Source organism: Hippoglossus stenolepis, chromosome 1, assembly GCF_022539355.2.
Source record: "Hippoglossus stenolepis isolate QCI-W04-F060 chromosome 1, HSTE1.2, whole genome shotgun sequence".
In the NCBI taxonomy this organism is placed as follows: domain Eukaryota; kingdom Metazoa; phylum Chordata; class Actinopteri; order Pleuronectiformes; family Pleuronectidae; genus Hippoglossus; species Hippoglossus stenolepis.
In genome coordinates, this window is record NC_061483.1 from 31,099,233 (window position 1) to 31,111,758 (window position 12,526).

Genomic DNA, 12,526 nt, shown 5'->3' on the forward strand with positions numbered 1-12,526 from the left:
ATGCCCCTCTCACAGCAGACAGCTCACTCCCCCGCCAATCCAGAAAACTCTCCCGCGTGGATTCCTATTTTTGTATCAGTAGAGGAGGGAAGAGACTCAGAGAGCGTGTTGAGAAAGAAAGAAAGTGAAGAGCCCCAGCGAGTTGACGAGAGTTCAGAGAAGTTATTGACAGTTTGTTCATGTTCATTGTGAACGCTGAACCGAACGAATCAGTTTACAAATGATGAACGCGAGCGGCGTTCACTCCAGCAAGAGTGGACGATTGTGTTTACACACACAGAGGCCCCGGGGCTCCTCCCACACTCACTCCGCTACACAGTGAGATACGAGGCAAATTCACGTGAAGCAGCCAGTCAGTGGCTTTGTTGAAGAACAGTGGAAACAAACATTGAAAACACAATTTCCTCTATGATCCACAGCTGCTCAATGATCAGAAGGCAAGCCTTAACATTGTTATATGACTCGCAACGAGGTCATTTACACCGTGTTTTAAGCCTAAATGTCGGCTGATATCATCCGACGAGGTGCAATCAGGGACCGCTAACGTCCGCTAGCTTAGCCACTTCCTGACTTTTATGAATTTAACATTTGTACAGTGATTAAGAGGAGATTTCAAAATATCGAGATATATATTGTGTATCGCTATATAGCCTTAAAATATTGCGATATTTGTTTTAAGCCATATCGCCCAGCCCTACCTCCCTGGTCTCACTGGGGAGGTAGGGCTGGTCTCACTTTCCTCATCCTACTGCACCAGAGATGCCAGAAGAAGGGCTTTCACATCTAGAAATATGACAACTATTTTAAACAGTCAACACCATGACAGTCCAGAGTTGAGACAAGGAGAGAGAGTTGCAGTCTTACACGCTTCTCTTCGCTTCTATTAGAGAATTCACCCCCAATATCCTATAGAAACTGTGTCTGCCCCCCGACAAACTAAATTCATTAAATCAAAAGTAAACAGGAGAGGAGTAATACATTCAAACCTAATAAAAGTTAATACAACCAATATATCAGTACAAAAAAATTGAAGTATAAAATGTGGTTAATTAAATATCAGGTCACTCAATCCTAACTGCCTACTCATTAATGATCTGATTACTGACCATCAGATGGATTTACTATGTCTAACTGAAACTAGCCTGCACAATGGTGAATATGTAGGTTTAAATGAAGCGACGCCCCCCACCCTTTATTAAAACTCATATTCCTCGAAGCACAGGCAGAGGTGGAGGGGTCGCCACAATCTTTTAATTCGACTTATTAACCCTCGACCTAAAGATAATTATAATTCGTTTGAAAGTCTCATCATCAACCTCGTACATCTAAGCCTGAAAATCACATAAACCAGTTCATATAGTTATCATATATTGTTTACCTGCCCATTACTCCGAATTTTTATCTGAATTCTCTGAATTTCTTTCTGAGCTCTTCTTAGGACAGATAAAGTCATTATAGTCTGTGGTTTCAACATTCATGTAGATGTTGCCAACGACAGCCTTAGTTCAGCATTTAACTCATTAATAGACTCATTGGTTTTACTCAACATGTGAATAAACACACTCACTGTTTAAATCACACTCTTGATCTTGTTCTGACATATGGCATAGAAATTGAAAATGTAACAATATATCCCCAAAACCCTATTCTGTCCGACCATTTTTGAGTTACATTTGAATTTACAATTATTGACTACACTGACTCTGGACAGAAATTCTATTATAGTCGGTGTTTATCTGATAAAACTGTGAACAAATTTAAAAAATGCGTCCTTTAACCTCCTTTTCCCATTAACATCACAGTGTCAGTAGAATACAGGAAGTTTATCAAAACTTCATTCTAAACTAGTGAATAACTTTGTTAATAGTACAGCAGCCTCATTAAAGAAAAGCTTGACGCTGTCGCCCCGCTAAAAAAGTAGAAAGCAAATCAGAGGAGATTAGCACCATGGTATATTTCTCAAACACGTGTTTTAAAACAGACATCACGGAAGCTGGAGAGGAAGTGGTGTTCCAGCAGCCAAGATTATTTTCACCTAGCGTGGAAAGATCATAGCCTGATAAATTACAAGAAAGAAATGCCAGGACCTTCTATTGTTCATTATTAATAGAAGAAAATAAGAACAACCCCAGGTTCCCCTTCAGCGCTGTAGCAGGGCTGACAGAGAGTCATAGCTCTACTGATCCATCTATTCCTTTAACTCTGAGAAGCAAAGATTTCATGAGCTTCTTTACAAACAAAATTATAACCATCAGTGAAAGAAATGAATAGCAAAGATATGTAACCCAGTTACAATGAAGGGTTAAAATGTACATCAAGGATCATGCCTCGATAGGAGTGAGATCAGCCACTCAGAAGTGATAGTTTGATCATGTCCCGCCTCCAGCTTAACGTGATTAGCAGATTCAGCAGGTAGGGAGAGTTTCAGCCATTCAGAGTTGATAGTTTAGTTATGTCCCGCCTCCAGCTCAACATGATTGACAGATCACTCCGCACCTGCATGATCGATGGTGTGTGTGAGAGAAAGGAGAAACGTGCTCATGTGGGAGCGATCAGAACAGGGATTGGAGTTGAGACAAGTCACTGGAAGTTTGTTAAAGTTGGTGGAGCTTTGAGTGCAGCGAACTGAGAGACAGAGGGTGTCTGGGGCGGAACGGCCAGAACCCGGGGGGTCCCGGTTCTTTTCATTGATCTCGGTCAGGTCTTATGGACAGAGTGAGAACAACTTGAAGATCCTTTCGTATTGATGGCGAGCCTCCCAACGTGATTCCATCTGGAAGAAGAGATCCATTGAATATTCCCTGTGGTGGTAGGATGGTGCTAGACACCCGGACTGCGACATACACTAATAAAGGGTGCACACTCTTTTAAGGAATCGTCACAGGAACAGTCACTGTCATTAACCAGTGGAGTGACAAAACACATCAAGACTGATCACAGGAAACAGACTTTAAAGACGACTGACGTAAAACGACTGATTTGTTTTAAAGGGCCCAATTTTATTTTCATACAAATGTTTTTCCAAATGCTTGTGAATTATCACCTGTCACTTTAAGTTAGTAAAGTTACACTTTGCATTTAATTGTTTGTGTATTGTGTGTACTTTTATTTATGGTTATTACAGTCTATGTCCCTCAGCTCCCCATCGGACCTAGTAGATCGTAACCTGGCCAGTAAGTGGGTTACAGATACATTGTATAGTACAGAAACCATAAAACCACCTGTAGCACCAGATTGATCTTTCTGAACTGACTTCACTGGTTTTGTCCTCTAACCATCAACTTGTCAACTAGACCCTATCCCAACTAGACTTTTTAAGTAAGTTTTCCTCCGAATTGACAGTTTCATATTAAATGAGATTATTGACTCCTCCATGCACACATAAGTTAGTCATGGATTTCCACAAGGTTCTGTCCTTGGACCAATACTCTTCAACTTATAAATGCTCCCTTTAGGCAACATCATCAGAAAGCACCACGTGCACTTCCATTGTTACGCAGACGACACCCAGCTGTACATATCTATGAAGCCTGATGAATCTAATCACTTAGTTCAACTTCAGGATTGTCTCAAGAACATCAAGGCCTGGATGACCCCAAACTTCTTACTTCTAAATTCAGACAAAACTGAGGTCATTGTAATTGGAGCTCAACATCTCAGAGAAACACTGTCTGACCAGATAGTCTCCTTGGATGGTGTTAGTTTGGCCCCTAGCTCCACTGTGAGGAACCTTGGAGTTATGTTTGACCAGGACATGTCATTTGACCCACATTTAAAACAAGTCTCTATAGACAGCTTTCTTCCACCTGCGCAATATTGTGAAAATTAGGAACATCCTGTATGTGTTTTTTCCCTCCCATAGTCTCTCTCTCTCTTTCTCTTTATTATCATAATAATTATAATTATATATTATTCATATATATATACATTTTTGCTTCTATCATTAATAACATCTTTACACTCTTATTGTTTTCATTATAACTAGTCAGAGCTGAAACCTGATGGTGCACAAGTGTTTCAGGTCTCTCTACTCTCTCTCCCCCCTATCTCTCTCTCTTCTCTTCCCTCTTTTCCACCCATCTCTCCTCTCCTCCCCATTTTTCACTGCTCACCCGACCGGTCGCCCACATAGAGTCTGCTTCTGTTAGAGGTTTCTTCCAGTTAATGAGTGAGTTTTTTCTCTCCAGTCGCCAAAGTGCTGCTCGTTGTGGGAACTGTTGGGTTTCTCTAAAAAATGTTAAGGTCTTGACCTTCAATGTACAGTTCCTTGAGATAATGTATATTATGATTTGGCATTATACAAATAAAATTGAATTGAATTGAAAATAATCGAAGCTTTTAGTATACACTGTTTGAAATAAAATATATCTATTTAATATTCGATGTACTCCTGGCAGTTATCAAGCCACTAAATGTATAAGCCTAGTCATGAAAAGAAAAAAAATACAATATTTAAAAAGAACTTTGAATTAATTATTATTATTATTATTATTTTTTAAGTACTCATGCTACCCTGCACTATCTATCGGTCAACAAGTTCAGACTCAACAGAGTAACAACGTATAAGTGCTGATACCAGTATACTGAATCTATGAGAAACCCCAATCAGCTAATAATCTAATCTTGACAATTTATAGGTCAATGTAGGTCAGGTTCTATAGCTATAGACATGGATTGTTAGCTTGTTGAAGGTGGTCCATTTTAAGGCCAGGCAACAAGTCCCTTCTATAGGAAGACATCTTGCAGTGATTCCAATGTTATTTATTAAATGATTATATCTACATGTGGTGTTATCTGACCTGGTTAGCTAGCCACTAGCCTACAGGTAAGAATTGACCCAGTTTTCCTCCATTACTGTGAGGACTGGACTTGTGCCTACCGTTACCAGCATAGACCTAGCTGTTAATAGTCAGTAAGCCTCTCCTACAGTAAGTGTGGGCTGGCTGCTTGTTAAATCACAATGTTTGTATTCTGTCTCTGCACCTCGTAAATAATGAAGAGAAAAATGAAGTCTTTACCACTTTGCCCTTTTCCTCCTACTCCCCAGCTGATCCATGCAATTCCTCCACCTCTGTCATCAACACACAATGGCAACAACATTCCTCAAAGTCATACCTCATAGCTCATTGGCATCACAGACAATGCTGTTTTCAGAGGAGGTGAAAGGAAAAGCTTGGTGATTTTGACCAGTTGTTGTTGTGAGTATGTAGGAAGGGGAAGTTGGTGGTGAGGGAATCGGGTTTGGGACCCAGGGTGGGAGTAGGAGTTTGGGCGGGTGTCCACTGGCAGCAGGGTAAATGAGATGAGAAAAGGCAGAGCTGCTACTGATGGGTTGTGTTTGAACAGCTGTCCCTACATCGAGGTTGAAGGATGACAGGAAGAGGCTGGCACCAGGAAGGCCAGGCCAAAAGGAAACAGACGAATAGAGAGGTGGAGGAGTGCTGCTTTCCCTTTGTCCTTCTCTTTTCCTCTCTCCACTACCACTCATTCCTTCACTTCTCCACCCACCTCCTCTGTGGTGTGATAATACCACGAAAGAAGCTGTTTTCTCTTTCTGCCTTTCCCCAACATTTTATTTTTAGTCAAGAAACCAAGCGTTTTTAAATATTAGTGACAAAAAAGAGGGGATGTAAGGTCAAATCCAGGAAAAGAGAAAGAATCACAATCATCTGAGGTCAGTGACAACCAAGCTCTAAATCTTGCAGCACGTCTAGAAAAAAATCAGAACAATAAAAGGCAATCAGGCATGATTCTGATCCCACATCTGCTTGCGATAATCCATGCAGCTAGCCAAGCATATACTCTAACCCTCCCCCTTTAGTTCAATGCACCAAAAACATTCCTTTACTTCTCAATTGACCACACAAACTCTTAATGTATTCAGGGAGAAGGTTTTCTTTTTGTTGACCAAACCAGATATGGATGACGCATGCACAGATTTATATACCCGCCCTATTGCCAAACACTATTAACACTAAACTTAAATCATACACCACTCTCAAAAGAAAAAACTTTTCACTATATATTTTTTTATATCAGTCGATATCGATATATAATCCGATATAAACCAAATAACCAATAAACCAATTTGTTTGCACATTTGTGTGTATGTATAATGTTATTCTACAATCATGCTGTGCCACTGCACTTTACTTAGAACATTTCACACAAACCACTCCAGTGAAAAGGTGTATATAATATACATACTTTTTAAAATTTAATTTTTAATTTTTGTATTTATTTATTCTCTTGTCTTTACCTCGTTCTGACATGCCTGCTGCTGTAACAACTGAATTTCGACGATGTGTGGATCAATAAAGTTTTATTTTATCTTATCGTAAATCAGCGCCACTGCACTGAGGCACATTACTCCGCAGGTCAACAAGTGACTCTGCTCCTCTGATGTTTTCTAATCACTCACACATAGAACTGATCTTTATAAAAACCTGCTGAATTCATATTTGTGTTCCTCGGTAAACGGGGCGTCGCTTTTTCTGCAACAAAGAAGCTAATACACAGCGTTATGTCGTAATTTGCGGAAGGAACTTCTGTTATGTTATACGTTATATCGGCATTTTTTAAATTTCTATTGAGGAAAAGTTATATTGCGATAATTATTGATATTATATTCAATAAACAAAGGCTGACTGTATTCAGACTGACCGTATTCAGGCACAGGGTTAAACTGATTCTTTAAGTCACGGGATGCACAGAAGGTACACAGCAGTTCTCCTAAAACGTCTAAATTATGTAAATTGCTAGAATCATTTGACAGGTGATGTAAACACATATAATTTTATAAACATTGGGGGCTCATAAAAAAATCACAGCCTCTGCAGTGTGCATTAATTTCCATGAACTTCATGTGCTGTTGTAAATAATCATCTCACTGCACCTTCAACAGAAAACAAACAAGATAATGATGTTGTAAGCTCCATAGTAACAATCAATTGACCTGGGGACATAGTCAACAAGGGGACAAATAAATTGGTGATGAAGCAGTCATGAAGAACAAATGATCCTGATCCTTCTCTCTCTGTGTATCACCTCTATCAGTGGACTTTATTCATCACAGCAAATAACCTCATTCAAGATCTTGGTGACTTTATCTCACCATGTGATGTTGAGGATGCGTCGTAGACAGCACAGGTGAAAGCTTCCAGTCTTATCTGGCATAGGTCGTCCAGGATTCACTGCCTTAAAGCAGGTACCAAGGACACATGCCAGGTACACTTTAGAAGTTTAGTGTTCAAGGTCAACTGGTTGTTGTCCCACAATCTCTTGCTCAGTTTGGACATCATGCCTGTAGCTTTAGCAATGCGCTCGTCGATTACTTTATCAAGTGACAGGTTGCAAGTGATGGCAAAGCACACGTAGGTATAAGAAGAAGAAGAAGAAGAAGAAGAAGAAGAAGAAGAAGAAGAACTGATGGGTGGGAGAGAATAAGCCTTGTAACCTTCCTTGGACGAAGAATAATAATGGTTCTCAGTCCTAACCCTTTAATGTGACGTGTTATGTTAAGAGTAGCTCAGTAGAACAGATACAATACCTATGTGTTCTGTCTTCCTCAACCACCATGCAGGCTTACCCCACAGTCACCACCAAATAACATCAAGCCATCTCAGGATCGCTGGCAGCTAGGGAGTGTGAATGCATGGTCAACGCATCTGATCAGTCAAATGTTCAAAGTATGTGTGCTCATGTTGTAATGGAGTAATGATTATGGAGTGCTCCTGTAAAAATTTAATAATGATTATTGAGTATTCATGTAATAATGTAGTAATGAAGGCTGAGTATTCAAGTTATAATGAAGTAATGATTACAGAGTGCTCATGTAATAAAGACTACTGAGTACACATGTAATAATGTAGTTATGACTGCTGAGTACTCATGTCACAATGTAGTAACGATTACAAAGTGCACTAATGTAGTACTCCAAAAATCAGTAAATGACACTAGAACAAGAGTGGCCTGCCATTTGCCACTTTTAGTCTTAGCATCACTCGAAGATGTTTGTTGGTAACAATGTGTTGTCTGCTGGGGGGGTGGCAAAGTCAAACATTTGAAAAGTTTACATAATGTGTAGAAAGGTTAAAACTGGAAAAACATAAAACCTCAATAATGCAATGGTCAGTTTTGGGATGTGAAGCTCTGCTCTCACAATAATAAGGCTAATTCATGGAGCTCGGACTGTGTAGACCTGCTCACTGACCTGAAACTCAGCCTAACGGTGTGAATTCATCATGATCCTATGCTTCCTTAACCAGAAGTGGTGTCGCTGTTACTAACAAGCCAAACTCTGTTTAGAAATCTTGATATTTTCAAAGTTTCCTCACTTAGTATCACTCATTATTAGGGATAAATGTTTATTTTTAATGAGATCTAAATCTTTTTTTAACTGATCTACAGTTCACCAATTGGATTTGCTAGGTCTGATTCTGGCAGTTCATTCAGTCTAACACTTTTTATGGTAGATCATATCTGCTTGCCATAGTCACAAGAGCAAGCATTAGGGACCAGTGTACAAAAGACAGAGGCACCATTCTCCTTATACAAGTCATCATACCATTACAATTTTGAAGCTGTTACTTTACAGTAAAATAGTTGCGTATCAATTTGCTTATTAAGAGTTTGATTGATATGGACTTTTGCACATCAATTCCTGCCAATATTGAGTATTTTAACCCTAGATGTATGTCTTTATGCCATTGATTCTTTGAGGCAGTGAATTACCTCACCAAAAACTTTATTTGATGTTAAAAAACAACACCCTGTGGCTGTGTGTGCAGTTTATAAGCAGTGGATAACCTGTCCAAACCTTCAAAATTTAATTCCCAATCAGCAGAATAACAACAGTAAACCCTGGAATGTTACAAATCCCAGCCTCCGAAAAAAAGACAGGACAGAATATCCTGCTTTGCTTCTCTAAATGGTTCTGGCCTGGCAGAGAACTGAGTAACAAATTAAACAATCTGCTTATAAATAAGTCTGTGTGAGTAATTTCTGTCTTCCACTAAGATTCATATAAAGAAACATGATCCAAATAAAGCTGATCATGGAGAACACCAGGTCCACAGATGTCTGTTGTCAGGGATTAAGTAGCTGCTATATTTGCCAGAGAAAATCCTGTGCTCAGTATCGCTTCATGTACGGAGGTGACATTCTCCACAGTTCATACACACGTCCCCAGAAGGATCTCCAGTCTGCCCAGCAACCTTTCAACCTGTGGAAAAGCTGACAGGGTTTCTCTAATTGGGTCCATGTTCATTTTATTCACCAGTAAATGTGATGATCCGCCGTGACAGTGAGCCAGGTGGTAAAAGCTCAAATCTACACTGAATGTACAAAAATATATGTGTTGCTGCAACTGAGCATCGTAATGTGTACTTAATATTTTGCTAATATTATGACGGTAAATGAGACCAGTTCATCCATCCATCCATCCATCCATCCATCCATCCATCCATCCATCCATCCATCCATCCATCCATTCGTTTTCAGTACCTGGACACAGGGAAGCATGAGGAAGATGAGGACAGCCCTGCAGAGGATAAATGATTCCATCCTTTTCTGGATTTTTCCCCAGGTCAGCTTCTCACTACAGTTGGGCGAGCCCCAGACTGTGGACAGGAAGTGAACACAACAAATTAAAATACTTCTACAGCAGCACCGTGGTTTGACTGTGATGTTTAAGTGACACCACAATAGATTAAACAAAATGTTATTTAATATGCAGTTATTCATGATGAAACCACCAGTTAACAGGGCTGGATTAGGCGACTGACGGGCCCCAGTGGAAAGCTGAGATGTGGACTCTCAACCACCCAGATAAACCCAACTTTGTGCATTGAATATTTATAGGTTAGTAATCAGTGTGTGGTAACTTGATGAAGCATAAGTGTATTTAGTAAAATACATGTAGGTATACTATAAACAGATGAGATGAAGTCCTGAACGGAGCACTCTGCTCAGTGTGTGTTTCTGGAGAAATTTAAGTCAGAGTGATGTCACCAGGTCATCAACTTGGGTTTGGAGTAGAAGCAAAATGACATATAAGCTCCAGTTCAGCGGCTGCATCTTTCGGAGAAAAGTGGTCTAGAGTGGTCTAGGCCACGTAGACCACGAAGGCTGAACCCACATAAAACAGTCAGGTCTACGGAGGATTCCCTATGTGTCACCAGCTTGTCCATTGTAACATTGGCTTCTTAGAGCACTTCTTGCAGCTAACTGAAGCTTTATTTAACATAGATATAAGATCACAAATGTCACTCCTTTGATTTTTAACATTTTTACTGTTAGCTATTGATTGAGTTAAATCCTAATATTTAAAATTGTACTCCTCGGATTCTGTTTTGTCATTGTCGTTTTCTTTTTTTTGCTAAGTAATTTGTCATTGTGTGCTGGAGACAAATTGAATCCTGGGATAGGTCGGCCTGAGAAGGATCCACCTGTTGAAACCTCTGTTGTCTTGTTTGTAGTAGCCTATGCAATGGGACAGCCTAATCATGTTTCTGTCACGAAGTCTTCAAATGCAGCCTCAGAAGGATGCAGCCTTTGATTTGGTACACATGCTTAAGTCAGTGCTTGGCTGATAAAAGTCCCCAAATTCTACTGAAATGCTTAATGGGAAATGTAGGATCCGGCATGTTTGAAGCATAACTCATACCAAGGACAAAATTCTGAATATCTCAGCAACTGCTGCATTGAATTTGACTTGATAAAATAAGAAAATCTGGCTATACCTTCCTGTTTCATGAAAGTGCAAAACTAAATCAGCCCTTTAAAAACACCATTAGGACTAGGTCTTAACTCAGGGGCCCTCCAATAGAAGACGCTTCAAGATTAAGTGAAACTACAGGTGTGACTTTACTTCATCCTTCAGTTCAGAAGCTTCTTATGAAAAACGAATTTGCAATGATTGTAATTGTGAACCAGGTATGCTCGGGCAGCAGCCCCCATTGGTTTGTAATCCTGCCAATTCATCAGAAATGTATGATAATCATCTTTTTTTAATTATTATTTTTTATTGCAACAGAATATTAATATACAAGACCTGATATTCAAACTAAATTGTCTGCTGATAATGCAAGTTGATGGGAAATAAACACTAGAAGGTGATCACTCGGGAGAATTTAGACTTGTCACTGGACATCTGTCAGAAAGATTTGACATTTAATCGATGAAATAATTTATGATTAGTTAGTTAATTAGTGATTAATGAAAATGACAGCCGAGTTGGTGAAGTAAAACGCCGATGACAAACAACAAGAAACATCCGAGTATTAGAGGGAGTTGACAGAAAAATTCACCTGCATCCAGGAGCAGTCAGCGTGTGCAGAGAACATGTGTGTCTGCTCCATGTGTGCAGCAGAGACAGATCACTGCTGCTCACCGAGCATCAGAGCATCAGTGTGCGTGTGTGCGTGTGCGTGTGGGTGTTTGGGGGAGGAATACACACCTCACCTCCTGAGGGGGAGAGCTCCTGCGCTCCCTATGCGCTCATACGGAGATGCAGCATCAGGTATTCGCTCCAAAAACAGTCCGATTATGTGAGTAAGTCCCGGAGCCCACAGCCCGAGTCCAACACTGACACGTCCGGGAAGGGTGTGGGTCAGGAAGACACCGTGCAGCAGCTTCGTGTCCCCGGTGAAGTGTCTCCTGTCTCCGGGCAGCGCACAGTTCCGTCTGCCTGACGCACAACTTGGGACCAGTGTCAACTTGGACGCAGATACACAGCTTCCGATCGTCGCTTTCAAATTAAAACACTGACAGAGTTGATTTATTTTGTACAACCTTCATTTTTTTAGCTGGTGTTAGCCTAACTTATCCACTTATACTATTTCTACAGGCTTCATACATGTATTTAAACAACTGGCCAGTCCACATGTCCATGTGTGTCCTTGTGCGGGGTGAATGTGGTCTATGTGGACTTGTATCGTCCTCTGTCACAAACCCATGTGGGGGGACTGTGCTGGTGCCATGAAGATGAATAGCAGGGTAGGCAGGTCCCTTTACGTTATTTGTACTGGTTCCCATGTTCATCAGAGATTGTAAGTTCATTGCTGCCTCCACTTTTATAAATCTCATGAATCAAGGAGTAAATCCTTTGGTGTGGTGCCATGTGTGGTTTTGTGTGTTAACATGTTTACTGGTTAACACACTTGTCTAATGTCAGACTGTTGTTATTTATGTGTGCTTAATGATTTTCATTTTTGCTGACAGGGACAGACAAGAAAAGGACTAATGATGAAATTAAATAAAGGAAGCTGTGGAAAAAAAATTCTGATTAATGATAAAAACTAGGGAGTAAACTCGTTTTTGATTTACAGCTCTAGTTTAATAACCCATTTTCACAGTGTAGAGTGCAGTGGTGATTTTATTTATGTTATTTATTAGTTTTTTATTGCTTGTGTTGCAGTTTTTTTATACCTTCAGTACGATTTTTTTTTTTAAACTGCTTTTATTCTGAAGGATAAAATAGCTGATTTCCGGCATTGCCCTGGTTGTCGTTAGTAAGTGGACACAG

At 40.0% G+C, this 12,526-nt stretch overlaps 1 protein-coding gene across 5 annotated transcripts in view; it reads right to left on the reverse strand.

Moving 5' to 3' along the window:
• The window catches only part of adamtsl3 (ADAMTS-like 3), a 200,289-nt gene extending 188,592 nt beyond the window's left edge, over positions 1–11,697 (reverse strand). For 3 of the 5 annotated variants that reach the window (XM_035164654.2, XM_035164632.2, XM_035164664.2), the window contains exons 1-2: positions 11,459–11,697; positions 9,505–9,620 (exon numbers count right to left, since the gene is read on the reverse strand). In XM_035164654.2, the coding sequence (XP_035020545.1) occupies positions 9,505–9,564 (60 nt within the window). In that variant the 5' untranslated portion in view covers positions 9,565–9,620; positions 11,459–11,697. The other 2 variants (XM_035164638.2, XM_035164646.2) reach the window with 2 other exon arrangements.
• Between the last annotated feature and the right edge of the window lie 829 nt (positions 11,698–12,526).